The 20765-nt window shown below is 42.5% G+C and overlaps 1 protein-coding gene across 1 annotated transcript; it reads right to left on the bottom strand.

Moving 5' to 3' along the window:
• Positions 1 to 1123: 1123 nt before the first annotated feature.
• On the bottom strand, positions 1124 to 20313 carry LOC134676447 (zinc finger protein 425-like). Its single transcript, XM_063534844.1, has 8 exons — positions 19937 to 20313; positions 18895 to 19224; positions 18219 to 18362; positions 16871 to 16996; positions 13756 to 13878; positions 3933 to 4015; positions 2260 to 2374; positions 1124 to 1203 (listed from the first exon to the last, which is right to left on the bottom strand). Exons 1-8 carry the CDS (start codon positions 20144 to 20146, stop codon positions 1150 to 1152), a joined length of 1185 nt encoding a protein of 394 aa, XP_063390914.1. The 5' UTR covers positions 20147 to 20313; the 3' UTR covers positions 1124 to 1149.
• Positions 20314 to 20765: the final 452 nt, after the last annotated feature.

Below are 20765 nucleotides of genomic sequence, written 5' to 3'. Positions count from 1 at the left end.
GACTGACATGGCTATGTTGACGTTACGTATACATTTGATGTGCCCCTCCCTCGCAAAAAACGTCAGACTAATTTTGTACCGAAAATTATAGACATGGCGTCTCCGTTGGTTATATCCTCTGAGCTAGATCGATTTATCGCCCCCGAAAACCCCCATATAGCAAATAGTAGACAGCGTGATACAATTTGTGTGGGTTGTTTTTATATATTCCTGATAAGGCTTTATAACAGCGGTCGGCAACCTTTTAGCAGCCAACTTCCAAATGAATAACGAATTTGACGCGGGCCGCACTTTGTTAATATTTATGACTATCAGACATTGTCGTTTGTCAATAATACATACAAAATAGCCAGGAAGGCTCGCGGGCCGCAAGTGAGACCATCGCGGGCCGCAGTTGCCGACCACTGCTTCATACTATAAAGTTAAAAAGTGTCCGTATAAATGAAAATATTACCTTATAGGCCAAGCAATAAGAAGGTATAGAGGGAAATGCTAGGAACACAATTTTCGACTCCGTAACTTTGTTTGGACTAGTTAGGAGGTGAACATAGCTTCACTAATGTAGATATCAAGATAAAATTGAAAGCCCTAAATAGACTTTCAAGAGCGGATATCTCAAAAACTATTCAAGATATCGAAAAACTTGACTGATTAAAACTTGTAACAAATTTTTTCAGCTTTTAGTTTGCCATAGTAGTCATGTCGCTAAGACTCAAAGTTTCCAAGATATCAATGAAAAACCGAAAAATGAGACCTTCTTACCCCCCTCTACCCCCCAGCACTGGGGCTACGGCCGGGGACTTTTGATATGTTCACCTCCTAACTAGTCCAAACAAAGTTACGGAGTCAAAAATTGTGTTCCTAGCATTTCCCTCTACAACGTTTTTTGTGCATTCATTTCCTGACCTATTACTGCCCACATCAAGTTGACATTTCACTGCACCTATATAAAAGGTATCTTTACAATTAAATTTTTGCACATACAGAATTTGTGACGTTCCACGGCAAAAGGTACCTTATGGCGGCTGGCGCTTACAGCGCATAGCGCCGCAATAATATTGGAGCTGCGTTAATAATAGCGTAAGCGCCAACCGCCATAAGGTACCTTTAACCGTGGGACGTCACATTTAACAAATAATTTTAGTATATCTATAAATAAGTGAGCACCCGTGGTGGAATCTCTTCTGTAACGTTACTATGTACCTGTTGGAAAAAATAACGATTACAAGACAATTTAAACCAAAATATTACTTTGCTAATCCGCGAAAAGATAACGTGCTATTCAATCAGTGCTAACCTTAGAGGATATAACCAACGGAGACGCCATGTCTATTATTTTCGGTACAAAATACTCTGCCGTTTTTTGCGGGGGAGGGGCACATCAAATGTATAGGTACGTCATGTCAGATAAACGTCAGTCCATACATGTGGTTGACCATTGGCTGCCTATTTTCGACAGAGGGGAACGCCTGTTAATGGCCACTCCGTTTGGTTGTATTCTCTAGGGTGCTAACCCATTATACTTAGGTACTTGATACTTGCGTATTTACAAGACAAGCTACTTAATGTAAACGTTATATTAAAGAACCGGCCAAGTGCGAGTCAGACTCGCGCACGAAGGGTTCCGTACCCTTAAGCAAAAAACGGCAAAAAAATCACTTGTTGTGTAGGAGCCCCACTTAAATATTAAATTTGGTTTTTAGTATTTATATTATATAATTTATTGTTATAGCGGCAACAGAAATACATCATCTGTGAAAATTTCAACTGCCTAGCTATCACGGTTCATGATATACAGCCTGGTAACAGAAAGACAGACGGACAGCGGAGTCTTAGTAATAGGGTCCCGTTTCTATCCTTTGTGTACGGAACCCTATAAAAATAAGAGTACGTCGGGCCATACTCGGTGTAGGGTTTCGTAGTTACTATTCTGTAAAATAGACCAAACGAAAAAAAGGGCCCGGGGGTATTAGTAAGTATCATGTATCACGGGACAGTAAGCGTCCTTACAGACGAGCGACAGTACGCCAGCAACCGCCCGCGACAGCAATCGGCGATCGTCGCCGATACGCCGCGGCGATCGCTATCGTGTCACAGCGCGCACTCGTCAATGTGTGTGTATATAGTAGACTACACATCTACGAGTGCGCGCTGCGACATCAGCGATCGCCGCGGCGTATCGGCGACGATCGCCGATTGCTGTCGCGGGCGGTCGCTGGCGTACTGTCGCTCGTCTGTAAGGCCCTAAGGTAAATGTACCTGGAAGCGGTCGATGTGCGGCTGGTCGGCGCGCGACACGCCGTGCGAGCGCGCGAGGTGCTGGCGCACGTTGCCGGGCCGCGTGAACGTGTCTCTACATACGGGGCAGATGTACCTACACAACACAGATGATATCAGTCACTCACACGTGCACACACACACACACACAGGGTCCCTTTGTTTCCCATAGTGTTTTAAGTCATAATGTATTGTTTGTCATATTATCGTTAGTCATAAAACTGAAACCGTTAACTTTTCAGGATTTTCGTTAGGTTACTCGATAGATAGGTTAGGTTAGGTTTGTTTTATGGCAATCCTGAAAAGTAACGCTTCTCTGAGAAAAACCAATTATGAGTAACGAAAATTCGGACAAACAATACATTATGACTTAAAACTATTTGGGAAACAATAGAGACCCCTCACACACACATTATTAGTATAATGACCAGCCGGCCTAGCCAAGGTTACAATCGCTATCGCTTCGACAGCGAAAAGAATTATGTCTCTCTATCACTCTTCCATATTGGTGCGATAGTGACAGTTGCGTTTCGATCGCTACGGAGCGTAAGCGATCGGCATCTTGGCTACGCGGCCTGTGTACTTAAGTACTGGGTTTTGTGCATCTTGGATATGTAAAGACCGCAGGTATATCAAATCAATCAAACAAATCAAAGCATTTATTTTCAGGCTACTAAGGCCCATAGATATATACCTTACAAATAAACACATATGGTTAGTATTATTAATATTAAGGAATAACATAACTACTTCATTCAAGTATTGCATAAGTGGAACCACTAAGCAAGCGAAAATCCTGCAACGATTCTTACCGTGTTGTAAGCACATCTAAGAATGCTGATTTAAACTTTCACGATTATTAAACATTATCAAACTGCAACAACGGGACTTAATCGCGTATTTAAGTTTTAAGATTTACCTCCGACGTTTCGAGGACGGCGTTGTCCCCGTGGTCTCGGAGAAGATAACATCTAAGAATGGTTAGATGGCAACAAAATAGCATAATTTCCTGTCGTATACTGATTGTTTACAAGTAAATTCATTGACCCTGTCACCTGTTAGGGTTAGAACGAAGTAGTTTTTAGCATGGATGTTTAAAAGACCATGTATACATATACAATAATAAAAATATTAAATACTAAAAATCTTTTTCGTGACGCAGTTTTTTGTTGCACGGCACAGAACGCATATACGTTGTTTAACTGAGTCAAAAAATACACGTGGCGTCTTTATTAACAATTTTCGGGTTCGCCTCAAATTGTTATTCCCGCCACTCGCCTTTTTTTACCTCGCTAAACAACGGTTGCATATAATACTATAAACACGTATAAAATTATCAAAAAAAATAAATATATATCATATGACCCCTGTTCATTCACTGATATCTAATGTGTTAAAATTGTTAAATATGAAACGGTGTCGTCACGCCATCTAGCCGAGCATAGGCTAAAGGTGTGTGCGCCATCTATCCGAGAATCTTGATTTCCGAGGCACGTTTTTTTCTTAGACTTTATTCATCTTATACGTAGTTACATATGTAACTTCGTATAAGATGAATAAAGTCCAATAAAGTTCAGTCTTTCCCGAGTCCAATAGGGTCCCGTTTTGACCCTTTGTGCACGGAACCCTAAAAGGATGGTGAGAAGAACCCATACCTGTATCTCTTCTCCCGGTGTGCCTTGAACACGTGCACTTGAAGCAACTTCTTCGACTTCTCTCGCTTCATACACAGCGTACACTGCAACACGAACCACTTATTGGCATACGTCGGACTCCAGCGGGCATTTTCGTGGCATGTCAGAATGATAGGTAAGGTTCGCAAATCAATCAATTCACTTTCGAGTATTTGTACTTAGTATTTGGTACCTTGTATTTATAATGTAAAATTCCAAATAGGTATCATAGCAACTAACTGCGTTATTTATAAACGTACTTGGACTACACAAGTCAAAATGGCGAAAAAGTTCGTTTGGCTTTATCCGTCACTCAGACAATTGCAGCTGTGAGAAAGGAACAAAAAATGAGTTAACTGGGCATGTCAAGCTCTATGAACACGGCTATGTTACAAATACTAGGTACATTATAATACTCGTAAGTTAAGATTTTTTTGTAAACCTTACCTTGCCCTCAAACTGCCCCCTATAGTCCGACGTATGCTTATTGTCAATAGGAAAATAGCTGGACATCTGATTCAGGGATGTTGAGAACATCCGCATCCGCAACCGCGGAACTTCGGCATTATTATCAACATCCGCATAAAATCGATGCGGAGCTTATGCGGATGCGGATGTCGAACAAGTCGGTACGGGAACGTCTTAGCGGCGGCGTAAGTGCTAGGTAATTTCGTCATTATATGTATAAAACCGGGCAAGTGCGAGTCGGACTCGCGCACGAAGGGTTCCGTACCATAATGCAAAAAAAAAACAAAAAAAAGCAAAAAAAAACGGTCACCCATCCAAGTACTGACCACTCCCGACGTTGCTTAACTTTGGTCAAAAATCACGTTTGTTGTATGGGAGCCCCAATTTAAATCTTTATTTTATTCTGTTTTTAGTATTTGTTGTTATAGCGGCAACAGAAATAGTTACATCATCTGTGAAAATTTCAACTGTCTAGCTATCACGGTTCGTGAGATAAAGCCTGATGACAGACGGACGGACGGACAGTGAAGTCTTAGTAATAGGGTCCCGTTTTACCCTTTGGGTACGGAACCCTAATAACGAAATCGTCTAGATCCAGAAAAGTCGGTCAAGTTACTGTTTATTAAATATAACGCACCTATATTCTTGCTCAAATATTAAACGTTAGAGACGAGACCCGTAGAAATCACATGGTATTTTCATGCTTTAGACTCTTTAGAGAATACATGAAAATAAGGTAAGGGCACTAGTGTTTGTCATAGGACCAGCAGTTGACAATAAACTACAAATAACATGAAACCTATTTGCCATGGGAAATTTAAAAAATCATAAAAATATTATTGCGTATTTTTGAGTCAGTTGAAAATATAAATGCTAATTTGAAACAGTCCTTAATGTCAACCACTAGTGCACTATACGCTAGATATGTAAAGTCAGACCGAGAAAAGTCTGCAGCGATTTTAATAGCCCACGCAGTGCAAGTGTCATTTTCAACGTCAAACTTCTATGAAATTATGACGTATAAATAACACATGCACTGCGTGGGCTATCAAAGTCGGTGCAGACTTTTCTTGGTGTAACTATAAGTATTTATTTAAAAACAAAGATGCAAATACGAATATTTTATCCGATCAAATTTGGAAGAAGCTAACAACTAGTGACATCGGTGGCTAGAATATAACTGCATTCCCGTTGCCAGGGAGGTTTTGGGATTATACTGAGCAACTTTTAAAGGGCCTACTGATTACCAGTCCGCCAGGCAATATCAGCCTGTCAGTTAAACGCAAAATTTGACAGTTCCGAACAACTGACAGGCTGATATCGTCCGGCGAACTGGTAATCAGTGGGCCCCTTTACAATGAGACCAACCCCGAAATTACCGAAATCGCGAAAAAAAAATTTACCCTTCCATAGAAAATGGACCAGCCAACATGTATGAAACAGCCAAATTTTTTTCGGATTCGGGGTTGGTCCCATAGTAAAAGTTGCTCAGTATAATCCCAAAACGTCCATGGCAACGGGAATGCAGTTATTTTTAGCGATCCTGTATACAGGGTGAAGTTTTAACCACCAGCCATACTCTGCGTAGTTACTTCATAGGTCATTCTGTCCCATGGAAATCAGCGGCATCCCATCACGGTATGTATGAAACAGCCAAATTATTTTTCGCGATTTCGGCACTGCTTTTTTTTTTTTTTAATTATGAATGGGCTTACTCATGGCCACAGACTAGCCGAGGCGTAGACGTGGCCTACGATGGAGCGAGCTCGCCCAGAAGGTGCCTGTTCACTCTTGATTTGAAGGTTGCCGGGTTATAAGAACACGGAAATATAGACGCCGGCAGACTATAAACTGGTTCCATAATAATAATTCAGTACGCAGAATATGGCTAGCGGTTAAAATTTCACCCTGTATAGTTATGCTTGAATATGTGACGTCCCACGGGTAAAGGTACCTTATGGCGGTTGGCGCTTACGCTATTATTAACGCCGCTCCAATATTATTGCGGCGCCATGCGACGTAAGCGCCATAAGGTACCTTTTGCCGTGGAACGTCACATATAGCATGAGACATTGTATGGCATCATTACCTAAATAAATAGATTATTACGTTTTAAAATACTCAACAATAAAGCAAAACAAATATGAGTACATAGTTGCCTAAATGTATTTATAGCGGGCAAAGTTAAGTATTATAGTGGCAAAGTTAGACAAATATTTGCATGTTTGTTATTATATATATAGTGTGAACTAGTGCCATTACCTTACCTTATAAACGGCGAGCGAGCGCAGCGCAACTCTAGCGGGTGTCATGTCCTCATGTCCAGTAGTCGCCACCAGATATGTCACGTTCCACGACAAAATGTACAGTCAAGGAATTTAAATTCCGACCCATTTCTTACTTTGTCACAGTGACAACCGTATGAGGTCTCTAGCGGCTTTCATATTGATTGTCACTGTGACAAAGTACGAAATGGGTCGGAATTTAAATTCCTTGACTGTACCTTATGGTGGCTGTCGCTTACGTCGCATAGCGCCGCAATAATATTGGAGCGGCGTTTATAATAGCGTAAGCGCCAACCGCCATAAGGTACCATTACCCGTGGGACGTCACATATATCACGCGAGATCTTTTCAGCTACTTTTTGACCCCCCTCCCCCTTGGTGATATTTGGTGAGGTTTTGGCTACCCCATCCCTCACATAACCTCACGTGTATTTTTTTGAATTTTTCTATCCGACCGGTCAAACCCACGCGCTCCAAAATTTCGTAAAATAGACTCGCTATTTTGAAGTGCGGAGTGAAGATTTACGTTTAACGAAACCGAGAAAAAGTATCTACTCACTATTTTTTAGTTTCGTTCACTGTAAAAAAATACACGTGAGGTCTCCTTATAGTCCCCCTCCCCCAACGTGATCTGCCGTGATTTATTCGTGACCCCCCCCCCCCCCTCTATCGAACCTCGCGTGATTTGTGCACAAGCCCATAGGTGCTCACAAGTATCTGAACACTATTGTCAAGGCGTTACAATGAGTGTTCAGATAATTCGGAGCACTTTGGCCGCCCCTATATATCTGATGGCGACTGTCCATGTCTGTCCATTGTCATTTTTGTATAATACGTGTCATTCCATGCCTAAATGGTCCTTTTGCTCCATGAGATATAAATATGAAATATGAACTCATATAAATATATGTGGAGGAACCTTCTCTGATAAAATGCCACATATATTAATAGTTATGTGGTTTGTCAATAGTCTAATAAAAATGTGGAGGTTATTTGTGTTAAAATTGCATTTTAAAAGGTTAATCATTCTCAGAATTGAATTGGTCATTTCTAGTAACGTAAACACCCCATAAATCGACATGTTAAGACCCAATATTCGACACCTTGCTGTCAAATTTATTGCTATGACATTATGGCTGAAAATGTCGATTACCGTCAATATGTAAATTAAAATAATATAACTTTACTGGTATGGTCACACTAAAGTACATACTACACGGAAAGTAGGTAATGTAATTATTTGGAAATAAATATAAAAATTTAATGTGAAATAAATAAGTTAGATAAAACCTAATTAAATTAGAAATACTGATTATTTATCGATTTAATATCATGTAAATTTATTAATAACGATTATAAAAAGAATATATAATATACACTATACACATTAAATAATAAGTGCATGTATACACCGTGTTTTTTATGTCCGTTAATTTGAGGGGTGCATTCCTGAGCTTAAATCAAGTAACTTCCTCAAAGACACCGATATTCTAAGTAACTCCATTTCGGAGATAATCAATAAATTATTTTACCAAAAATGAATTCAGCACCCCCGATTTATACGAAAATGATACCAAACTCGGCCTAGCAGCTTCACTAATGTAGATATCAAGATAAAATTTAAAGCCCTAAATAAACTTTCAAGAGCGGATATCTCAAAAAGTATTCAAGATATCGAAAAACTTGACTGAATAAAACTTGTAACAAATTTTATCAGCTTTCGGTTTGTCTCAGTAGTCATGTCGCTAAGACGCAAAGTTTCCAAGATATAAGTGAAAAACCGAAAAATGAGACCTTTTTTGCCCCCTCTTCCCCCCAGCACCGGGGCTACGGCCGGGGACTTTCGATATGTTCACCTCCTAACTAGTCCAAACTAAGTTACGGAGTCAAAAATTCTGTTCCTAGCTTTTCCCTCTATACCTTCTTATCGCTCGGCCTATACCCCGAAGTTAACGGAATTCAATAAAAACATGGTGTACCTATAATTGCATTATCTGCCAATGCGGGAGCGAAAAAAATCCTAGTAAAGAGTAAAGTCAGTCGTGTCGTGTCGGCTAGAGCTGCACGCGCACGATGGGCGCGGGCGCGTCGTGCGCGTGCACCCGGCGCGCGTGCGCGCGCACCTTGTTGGGCTTCTCGAAGCGGTGCGCGCACACCGGGCACAGGTAGCCGTAGCGCTTGCCCGTGTGCGCGTTGTGCTTGTGGATCTGCAGGAACTTGCGCGACTTCAGCCGCTTCGGGCACATGTCGCACTGCCCGGAAAATAGTACTTTGTGTTACAAGGGATCAAAATGATATATTTCCGTCAAGGGCGTACATTGAATCCTGAATGAAGCGATGGATTCTAAAGTAGAATCCTGAGCGTAATGAGGGATTCAAGTGTTAACGCCCAAGACGAAATAATTTTGATACCGTGTGACACATACTGCTTTTCACACCAACTACGAGGAAAATAAAAAAAACTTAGTGTTGACACAATCTGATGCTTAAACAGATTGTTTAAGGTGGTTCGCTTTTCATACAAAATTCAATCAAAGCTCATTAAGTAACTACACACTATTAGTACACAAATATTTCCGCATTTATCTTCCTTTGAATATTCGTTTGCGCGAAATTAACAGGAAAACAATGTTTCATACAGAAATCATGCAAAAATCATAGTTAACTTTTCATCAATTTTACGTATGTGTGTGTCACAAATGTCGTGTACAGATACATTTGCGACGTTGCCATACCATTTCCGACGTTGCCGGGCTGACCACGGCTCGAATTTGGAGTGCCGTCATGTTTAGTGCAATTTTATTGACACTGATATTTGACAGGTAGTTAATTGACCTAAGCGAGAAGTTCGTCAGCTTAGCTAAGAACTATCATGGCGTGTTATGCAAACAGTCGCTTTTTTGCTTGCAAACGGAAGATTCCCGGTTCGATCCCCAGTAATTGTATGCTGGAACATAACTTTTTGTATTTTTGTTACACCTAAATTTCGTATTGTTTTTTTATTTTTATTTAATTTTTCTTATTATCATAAATCGATTATTAAGTATGGGCTACACGTATTCTTTTATTTTTACAAAGATAATTAGAAATTATACTCTACCTAATCTCTCTGATTTTTACAATCAGGACATCCTCACTGCAATAAAAACCGGGCAAGTGCGAGTCGGACTCGCGCACGAAGGGTTCCGTTCCGTGCCATAATGCAAAAAAAAAACAAAAAAAAGCAAAAAAAAAACGGGCAAGTGCGAGTCGGACTCGCGCACGAAGGGTTCCGTACCATAAAGCAAAAAAAAAAACGGAAAAAATGCAAAAAGAAAACGGTCACCCATCCAAGTACTGACCCCGCCCGACGTCGCTTAACTTTGGTCAAAAATCACGTTTGTTGTATGGGAGCCCCACTTAAATCTTTATTTTATTCTGTTTTTAGTATTTGTTGTTATAGCGGCAACAGAAATACGTTATCTGTGAACGCTACGCTATCACGGTTCGTGAGATACAGCCTGGTGACAGACGGACGGACGGACGGACAGCGAAGTCTTAGTAATAGCAGAGATATATATAACTCCGTATAAGATAAATAAAGTCTAAGAAAAAAACGTGCCTCGGACGGCCAAGGAAAAGTCGTTCTCGAATAGATGGCGCCATTACCTTTTTACTATTCTCGGCTAGATGGCGGTAACGACACCGTTTGGTATTTAACAATTTTAACACATATCAGTGAAAGAACATGGGTCAGTAGGGAACAATAAAAATTAAGAATCATTTATCCGTAAACATATTTTGATTATTTTATACATTTTCAATTTTATTTTAAGTTTTAATCGTGTGTCGATAGATGGCAGTAAATGTACCGTGACTACAAAATTGACAATGACAGGACCCCTCTATACTATCTATTCTTTTTGGTAATAGGGTCCCGTTTTACCCTTTGGGTACGGAACCCTAAAAAGAAGTGTATAAAATTTCCTGTGGTTAAAAATAATGGAATCTTGACGTGTCTTTTAATTGAAAAACACATTTTAAAAATAAGTTACGGCAAATATGTAACAATTATAAATCTAATACGATCATTTATATTCTTCTGCTTTCATAAGTAATCGTTTTTGATTTTTAAAAAACCTGATAACACTGAGTATGTGGGGGAAGCGCTGCTGGCCTAGCGGAAAGCAATTCGGAGGTCGCGGGTTCTAACCCCGGCTCGTACCAATGATTTTTCGAACTTTTGTACGAAATAGCATTTGATACCTACCTATTTATACACCGATACCTATTTTTCGGTGAAAGAAAACAATGTGAGGAAACCGGACTAATCCAAATAAGTTTACTCTCTGGGTTGGTAGGTCAGGGCAGTCGATTTCGTAAAAACTAGTGCGCATGCCAATTCTGGGATTAGTTGCCAAGCGGAGATTGAATATCTGGGAGACCGACCAAAGCTTACAAAACATAAAAACTCAAAAATGCGCGTTTTCTCATAGACCTAGCTAAGAGATCAAACCCCTTATAGCAAATTTCATCGAAATCGTTAGAGCCGTTTCTGATACCATCCAAATATATAAATAAATAATTATATATCTAATAATTGCTCGTTTAAAGGTAAGATAACACAAAGGAGAAACAAAAAGAAATTACCTACTCGCACCAGTCTTGAACCCCAATCCTCTTGCACGTATTTCCACGAACACGTTACGCTATTGCAACATACTTATGTTGTGTGAAATTGTCTACTACAAGGATGACGGAAACACCCAAGGATTGCGTGCGACTTGCAATCTGGAGGTCGCGGGTTCAAATCCCGGCTCGTACCAATGAGTTTTTCGGAACTTATGTACGAAATATCATTTGATATTTACCAGTCGCTTTTCGGTGAAGGAAAACATCGTGAGGAAACCGGACTAGTCCCAATAAGGCCTAGTTTACCCTCTGGGTTGGAAGGTCAGATGGCAGTCGCTTTCGTAAAAACTAGTTGCCTACGTCAAATCATGGGATTAGTTGACAAGCGGACCCCAGGCTCTCATGAGCCGTGGCGAAATGCCGGGATAACGCGAGGAAGAAGAAGACAAGGATGACGGAAACACTGTTTGCATGTGTGAGTAATAGTAGGAAAAAGCGTGACAGCAACACTCCGTCGAATTAAAAAGGTGGTTTTTGCACAATGAAGTATTCAATGTTTATTTTAATAGTTCAATATTTACTTAAAGAGTGCGCGAAACATACTTTTAAGTATACAAATACCAAGACCATTTCACAAAAAAATAAAATCTGAAATTTTGCAAAAGTGGTGCCATCTAGCGAGAGTTAAGTTTTGAGTAACCTAGGCGAACCACCTTAAGCTAATAAAATAATGTACATAAAAAAAATTAAAAATAGTGTGCTTGAACAGAAAAGTGTCACTTTGATCCCTCTTAGCAGGGAAGAAAAAGCTCATTTCCGAATAGGTGGTGTGAAAACGTTTTTAATGGCTCCTCTATACGATGGACCAGCGCCGGCTCCAAGGGACGCATTTAAAGTGTAATTATATGGAACTTGCCAACTATGTAAACAAACCGCCATATTGAAATTGTCTCTGAATGATGATTTTACTAATGACCTTTGTTTACATAGTTAGCAAGTTCTATAAAATGACACTTTATGCGTTAGAGGGAGCAAGTGATATTGCTATCTCATTCTACCGCATGGCTGCGTCCCTTGGAGTGGCCGGCGCTGGCCCATCGTGTAGAGGAGCCGTAAAATAAAACCCAAGCGGGAGCGTTCGAAAACATAATCTTCCCGATAATTCTCGCTTGATAGTTGTCGTGATTGTTAATAGTTTGTTACATAAACGGATCTGCCGCGATATAATTTCCGTTATCGGTGATATATTTATAGGACGTCAGTCTTTCCGTGACCGCAGCTGGTGCAACTCAGCTGAAACGTCGGAATTTAAGGTAAAATCAATGAAATATCGCGGTAGACCCGTTTGTGTACGGGCACAGGGCTATAACCGCGGAAATCGAAGTTCGCAAATTGCGGGGATTTTTCTCTGTCGCTCTAATTACGCCTTCATTGGAGTAAAAGAGAAAGATCTTCGAATTTCGCGGTAGCCGCTCAGGTAGCCGTAGCGCTTGCCCGTGTGCGCATTGTGCTTGTGGATCTGCAGGAACTTGCGCGACTTCAGCCGCTTCGGGCACATGTCGCACTGTGCCGAAAACCGGTATTAAACACTTAACAGTAATAGTAGAACGCTTAACGGTTTGTCGAGAGAGCACGATATTGATGTGTTTAATGCCGGCTACACACGTTAACTATAAATCGTAGCGATTAAACTGAGCAGCACGATTTGCGCAGTTTTATCTACCGTGTGTATGACAAATCGTTGTCGATTATCGTAACGGTAGATAAAACTACGCAATTCGGACTACACAGATTAATCGCTACCATTTATAGTTAACGTGTGTTACTCATCGAGACAATTCTAAAAACTCCTAACACAATTAAATTACGTTGTTTCATCACAGAGTTCCTATGGCCACCTCCTGTCTATATCATCAGATCAGCTCTATGGTCCCATAATATTGCATCGTCATCCGATTTATACTTACATGCAAAATTTCAACTCAATCGGAAACCAAAAAGTGGATCAAATTTAACTTGCAAAATTTGAATACAAATAGACAGACAACGAGACAGATGAAATAAAACCCAAGAATAAATAATAAATTTAGGTACAAAAGACTCACTCTCTAACAAAACGCGTCTCTTACGATCAGGACAAATATGGCCGCTAGGTGGCGACAGCGCCACGCGCGGCTTATGGGTAGCCACCACAATTGGTGTGGGACGGATGTACTTGTAGCGTTTTATGCGTAACATTAGAACAGTAGTACCCAAAGTCGACTGGGTCCGGTCCGACCCACCTAACAAATACTGCCATTTTTGAGACCCCACACTTGGCCGTCTTAAAAGAGGCATAATAGTTATTTACAATACATATGGTCCTATACTCCCGCACCTACTTTGCCCCCATGGGAAACAAATAACTATAGGGATCCAGATATAGATCCGTGCTGACACACCTGGAAGTTCTTCTCGGGCAGGTGTATGGCGATGTGCTGCACCAGGTTAGACCGGCGGTGGAAGGAGGCGCCGCAGTGGTCGCACACGTATGGCCGCTCGCCCGTGTGCCGCCGCTCGTGAATCTGATAATAACACACAAATATTAAATAAATAAATATTATAGGACATTCTTACACAGATTGACCACAGTAAGCTCAAGAAGGCTTGTGTTGTGGGTACTCAGACAACGATATATATAATATTATACAAATACTTAATACATAGAAAACACCCATGACTCAGGAACAAAAAAAAAAAAAAAAAACAAATATCTGTGTCATCACACAAATAAACGCCCTTACTGGGATTCGAACCCAGGACCATCGGCTTCACAGGCAGGGTCACTACCCACTAGGCCAGACCGGTCGTCTATATATACAAGTATATTTATACACCATACTACACAACAACAATAGTAAGCAATTTAACATGTTACGATCATTTATGTAATTTAAAAATTTAGTATGTTTTAAGATATTTTGTGTTTTTTTTTTTTATAATTTTAGGATAGTTTTTGCTCGTTGTTACTTATTGTTCTTGCTGTGCTCACTAATTTTGGATGGCATTTTTATACAAAGCCTACCACTTTCATTGTAATCATGCATTGAATGTCGTCTGTATAGTGTGCCTTATGAATAAAATAAAATAAAATATTATTACAAGTATTTTTTTTACTAGCCTACTTTGGTGTCCCACTGCTGGGCAAAGGCCTCCCCTCGTTTTCGCCACTCGACCCTGTCATCACGGTGCAGGCCGGGGTCTAAGCAGACCGAAAAGGAGATGGCGGGACGACTTGGACGTATTCTACACCAAATGGTGGGAAAATTACAAGAATTAGAACAATTTAAATTACTTTCAGAAAATGTTTTAAATTGATTTTATTTCAAGTAGAAACCTGAGCTGTACTCGCAGTAGGCACACTTGTGTATCCGGCCGAGTCCGTGCCGCGCGCGCTTGTGCTCTTGTACCTGGTATCCTATAACTGGTATCTAGTATACAAGTGTATGTGGCGCTCACCGTGAGCGCCTCCTTGGTGGCGGAGCTGTACTCGCAGTAGGCGCACTTGTGTATCCGGCCGAGTCCGTGCCGCGCGCTTGTGCTCTTGTACCTGGTATCCTATAACTGGTATCTAGTATACAAGTGTATGTGGCGCTCACCGTGAGCGCCTCCTTGGTGGCGGAGCTGTACTCGCAGTAGGCGCACTTGTGTATCCGGCCGAGTCCGTGCCGCGCGCTTGTGCTGCCGTACCTGGTATCCTATAACTGGTATCTAGTATACAAGTGTATGTGGCGCTCACCGTGAGCGCCTCCTTGGTGGCGGAGCTGTACTCGCAGTAGGCACACTTGTGTATCCGGCCGAGTCCGTGCCGCGCGCGCTTGTGCTCTTGTACCTGGTATCCTATAACTGGTATCTAGTATACAAGTGTATGTGGCGCTCACCGTGAGCGCCTCCTTGGTGGCGGAGCTGTACTCGCAGTAGGCGCACTTGTGTATCCGGCCGAGTCCGTGCCGCGCGCTTGTGCTGCCGTACCTGGTATCCTATAACTGGTATCTAGTATACAAGTGTATGTGGCGCTCACCGTGAGCGCCTCCTTGGTGGCGGAGCTGTACTCGCAGTAGGCGCACTTGTGTATCCGGCCGAGTCCGTGCCGCGCGCTTGTGCTCTTGTTCCTGGTATCCTATAACTGGTATCTAGTATACAAGTGTATGTGGCGCTCACCGTGAGCGCCTCCTTGGTGGCGGAGCTGTACTCGCAGTAGGCACACTTGTGTATCCGGCCGAGTCCGTGCCGCGCGCTTGTGCTGCCGTACCTGGTATCCTATAACTGGTATCTAGTATACAAGTGTATGTGGCGCTCACCGTGAGCGCCTCCTTGGTGGCGGAGCTGTACTCGCAGTAGGCGCACTTGTGTATCCGGCCGAGTCCGTGCCGCGCGCTTGTGCTGCCGTACCTGGTATCCTATAACTGGTATCTAGTATACAAGTGTATGTGGCACTCACCGTGAACGCCTCCTTGGTGGCTGAGCTGTACTCGCAGTAGGCACACTTGTGTATCCGGCCGAGTCCGTGCCGCGCGCGCTTGTGCTCTTGTACCTGGTATCCTATAACTGGTATCTAGTATACAAGTGTATGTGGCGCTCACCGTGAGCGCCTCCTTGGTGGCGGAGCTGTACTCGCAGTAGGCACACTTGTGTATCCGGCCGAGTCCGTGCCGCGCGCGCTTGTGCTCTTGTACCTGGTATCCTATAACTGGTATCTAGTATACAAGTGTATGTGGCGCTCACCGTGAGCGCCTCCTTGGTGGCTGAGCTGTACTCGCAGTAGGCGCACTTGTGTATCCGGCCGAGGCCGTGCCGCGCGCGTTTGTGCTCTTGTACCTGGTATCCTATAACTGGTATCTAGTATACAAGTGTATGTGGCGCTCACCGTGAGCGCCTCCTTGGTGGCTGAGCTGTACTCGCAGTAGGCGCACTTGTGTATCCGGCCGAGGCCGTGCCGCGCGCTTGTGCTCTCGTACCTGGTATCCTATAACTGGTATCTAGTATACAAGTGTATGTGGCGCTCACCGTGAGCGCCTCCTTGGTGGCGGAGCTGTACTCGCAGTAGGCACACTTGTGTATCCGGCCGAGGCCGTGCCGCGCGCTTGTGCTCTTGTACCTGGTATCTAGTATACAAGTGTATGTGGCACTCACCGTGAGCGCCTCCTTGGTGGCTGAGCTGTACTCGCAGTAGGCGCACTTGTGTATCCGGCCGAGTCCGTGCCGCGCGCGCTTGTGGTCTTGTACCTGGTATCTAGTATACAAGTGTATGTGGCACTCACCGTGAGCGCCTCCTTGGTGGCTGAGCTGTACTCGCAGTAGGCGCACTTGTGTATCCGGCCGAGTCCGTGCCGCGCGCGCTTGTGGTCTTGTACCTGGTATCTAGTATACAAGTGTATGTGGCACTCACCGTGAGCGCCTCCTTGGTGGCTGAGCTGTACTCGCAGTAGGCGCACTTGTGTATCCGGCCGAGTCCGTGCCGCGCGCGCTTGTGGTCTTGTACCTGGTATCTAGTATACAAGTGTATGTGGCACTCACCGTGAGCGCCTCCTTGGTGGCTGAGCTGTACTCGCAGTAGGCGCACTTGTGTATCCGGCCGAGGCCGTGCCGCGCGCGTTTGTGCTCCTGTAATTGGTTGTTGTTGCGACAGCGTTTGCCACACGCCTGCAACATTGACAAGAAACAGGATAATTATAATAGTTATTAAATAAATAAATAAATATTATAAGACTATTTTACACATTTTTTTGGGTTTTTTATAGGGCGCTGTGTTTGGGATGGACACCCGTTTACACATGTTATAGTTCATTTTTTTAGCATTAGAAAAAAGGTAAACAATCTTGATGTGTCATATAATTGAAAAACAAATTTTTAAAAATAAGTTATGGCAAATTTGTAACAATTATGAATCTAAAACGATCATTTATATTCTTCTGCTTTCATAAGTAATAGTTATTGATTTTTAAAAAGCGTTTTTGAATTAAAAGACGTGTCAAAATCACTTACCTTCTTTCAAGTTCTTTCTAATGCTAAAAAAAACGAACTATAGTGCTTACCTCACACACACACAGTAGTTGGTGTGGAACCGCATGTGAGCCTTGTACGTGGCCTTCATACGGAACTCCTTGCTGCAAGTGGGACACTTGTAGGACGCCGCGTTAGGGATGGACACCCGTTTACACACGGTACTGCTTACCTCACACACACAGTAGTTGGTGTGGAACCGCATGTGCGCCTTGTACGTGGCCTTCATACGGAACTCCTTGCTGCAAGTGGGACACTTGTAGGACGCCGCGTTAGGGATGGACACCCGCTTACACACTCTACTGCTTACCTCACACACACAGTAGTTGGTGTGGAACCGCATGTGAGCCTTGTACGTGGCCTTCATACGAAACTCCTTGCTGCAAGTGGGACACTTGTAGGACGCCGCGTTAGGGATGGACACCCGCTTACACACGCTACTGCTTACCTCACACACACAGTAGTTGGTGTGGAACCGCATGTGAGCCTTGTACGTGGCCTTCATACGAAACTCCTTGCTGCAAGTGGGACACTTGTAGGACGCCGCGTTAGGGATGGACACCCGCTTACACACGCTACTGCTTACCTCACACACACAGTAGTTGGTGTGGAACCGCATGTGAGCCTTGTACGTGGCCTTCATACGGAACTCCTTGCTGCAAGTGGGACACTTGTAGGACGCCGCGTTAGGGATGGACACCCGCTTACACACGCTACTGCTTACCTCACACACACAGTAGTTGGTGTGGAACCGCATGTGTGCCTTGTACGTGGCCTTCATACGGAACTCCTTGCTGCAAGTGGGACACTTGTAGGACGCCGCGTTAGGGATGGACACCCGCTTACACACGCTACTGCTTACCTCACACACACAGTAGTTGGTGTGGAACCGCATGTGTGCCTTGTACGTGGCCTTCATACGGAACTCCTTGCTGCAAGTGGGACACTTGTAGGACGCCGCGTTAGGGATGGACACCCGCTTTCGGACGCCTGGCTTCTTTAGAAGCTGGAGAAACATAAGGTAACAATTTAGGATGATAAGTTCATATTGACGACGAAGCGCTGGTGGCCTAGCGGTAAGAGCATGCGATTTTCAATCCGGAGGTCGCCGGTTCAAACCCCGGCTCGTACCAATGAGTTTTTCAGAACTTGTGTATGAAATATCATTTGATATTTACCACTAGTTTTTAGGTGAAGGATGTCGTCGTGAGGAAATCGGACTAATCCCAATAAGGCCTAGTTTCTCTCTGGGTTGGAAGGTCAGATGGCAGTCGCTTTCGTAAAAACTAGTGCCTACGTCAATTCATAGAAACTATTTCTATGAATTGACGTAGACACTACAGACCATACGGACGGACCATCTACGGCTACTACGGACCATATTTTCACGGGTTTGGATCGGATACGGATCGGAAATAGTGTGAAACTGCTCTTAGTGCTTGAGAAAGGAGACTTAGGCTCTCCATAACATGTCGCGTGACTTAATACAAGTGAGTCTAAACCGTAAAATTATACACATGAGATGACTAATAAAGTACCTGCTTTATTTTAGGTTTCCCCTCCTCCGGATACTCGAGCACCGGAACCTCCTGATAACTATCATCATTCTGAAAATCATCATACGAACAATCAAATTCCATTTCCTCTTTCTCCACTTTCTGCTTAATCTTTTGCGCCTTAGGGCTTTTAATTTTTACTGTTTTCCGCGTTGCTTTTGATATTGATTTTCTCTTTGGTTTGAGCCCTAGGGACATATTTAAGAGGGACTTTTCAGCTTTCTTGCTCTGTTTTCTGAACTGTAAGGCGTTGTTCACTTTCTCTATGCAGCTGGTGCACATTTTTTGTGAGAGGCCGTCATTTTCCATTATCTGAAAGAGGAGTTTTATTTTTTTGATTTTAAACTATCGTGAAACATACAAACCTTAAGCAATTTTTTTATAGTTTGATATAGGTAAAAAATAAGTTGCGGTTACCTATAATTAGATAAGCATCAGTCATGATTGTTATATAGATTTAAGAGCATGTAAGATGTAAGTATTTTGAGATCTCTCTTAGAGATCTCAAAGAGATCTGTAAGAGAGATCACAAAATTAGAAGATGTTACTCTAAAATCAAAAACTCATGGAAGTGGGCGGGCCACATGCTCAGGGAAAAGCAGAAGTGGTCAAACATACTGACTGAGTGGACCCCACGCTACAACACAAAAAGGAAAAGAGGCAGACAATACAAAAGATGGTCAGATGATTTAAGGAAAACTGCTGGTCCACTATGGACACGACTAGCTAGAGACAGAGAGGCATGGAAGGCAATGGAGGAGGCCTTTGTGTCAAAATGACACGTCGAGCCGACGGTTGTTGCAAACACATGAACAAATAACTAAACTGTACTAAATATTATTATTAACTGTATGCTCGAAATTAAAATTGAAGATGTAAGTATTATCTGTTGGTAATCGTAAATAAAGGAAATAAAATAAGTATTTGATGTCTGCAATTAATTAGAGGAACGATATTTATATTTCTTTACCCTTTTATATACACGGCAGAACATCTTTAAGCAAAAATATCAGTAAAACAATACCTCTAAACCTGTGACGAGTCTCAATTCTTCACTCCGTTTCTTTTCCATCCCAGGGCTGTAGAAAATAGCCACAAGCTCCTCGGCGCTCAGGCAGGTCCGACAGTACATGGACTGCGTATCCGGCTTCTTTTCGGCAGTAAATGCAGTCTCTTTGGCACGTAAACTACGTCGCTTCATACTCATTCTGTTTAACATTAATAATGCTAACATTTTTTAAGATTTGCGACTTGATTTACAATGGAAGCCGCTTGCTAAACACCGCGATACATCGAATTTATTCATAGAGAGGCTTATGTGAAAGAAATTCCTGATATTTCATTTGATATTGCTAAAACATTCAAGTTTTTAGTTCATAAGCCGTAATATAAACAACGGTGTCGGCCATTGTTTTATTGACGTTTTGTTTTTTTTTTTTAATTAATGAAAGCGACCGCTGTTCGAGCTACGTTTAAAACCGTTAGAGTTTCAGAGGAATAGTGCCATCTAGTGGTGAGTAGCAAAAGCCAAAGTTTTGTTCTTTTGGTATCTCAACCGACTTCACCTCAGCTCAGCTACACCTTTTGCATGCAATAAATGCCCAGCAGGGTCTGTTTTAGCAGCCTCATTAACCAATGTGAGAAATACAATTTTATTGGGCTTAGCCTGTCCAATATCATTTCGTCTCACTATCTTATTAACGTAAAATGTGAGACGCAATACACATTGGACCATAAAAATAGATCTCTGCATTGGACAGATGGAATACCACACTAAGGCGGAGGGAATTTTGACCTCTACAACTAAGTGATAGGGTTTGCGTTATTTTTGACACCTTTATGCCCGATAATGG

This window comes from Cydia fagiglandana, chromosome 24 (assembly GCF_963556715.1).
Source record: "Cydia fagiglandana chromosome 24, ilCydFagi1.1, whole genome shotgun sequence".
In the NCBI taxonomy this organism is placed as follows: Eukaryota; Metazoa; Arthropoda; class Insecta; order Lepidoptera; family Tortricidae; genus Cydia; species Cydia fagiglandana.
Note: the sequence above shows the minus strand (reverse complement) of the source record. Positions and strands in the feature narration are given on the sequence as shown.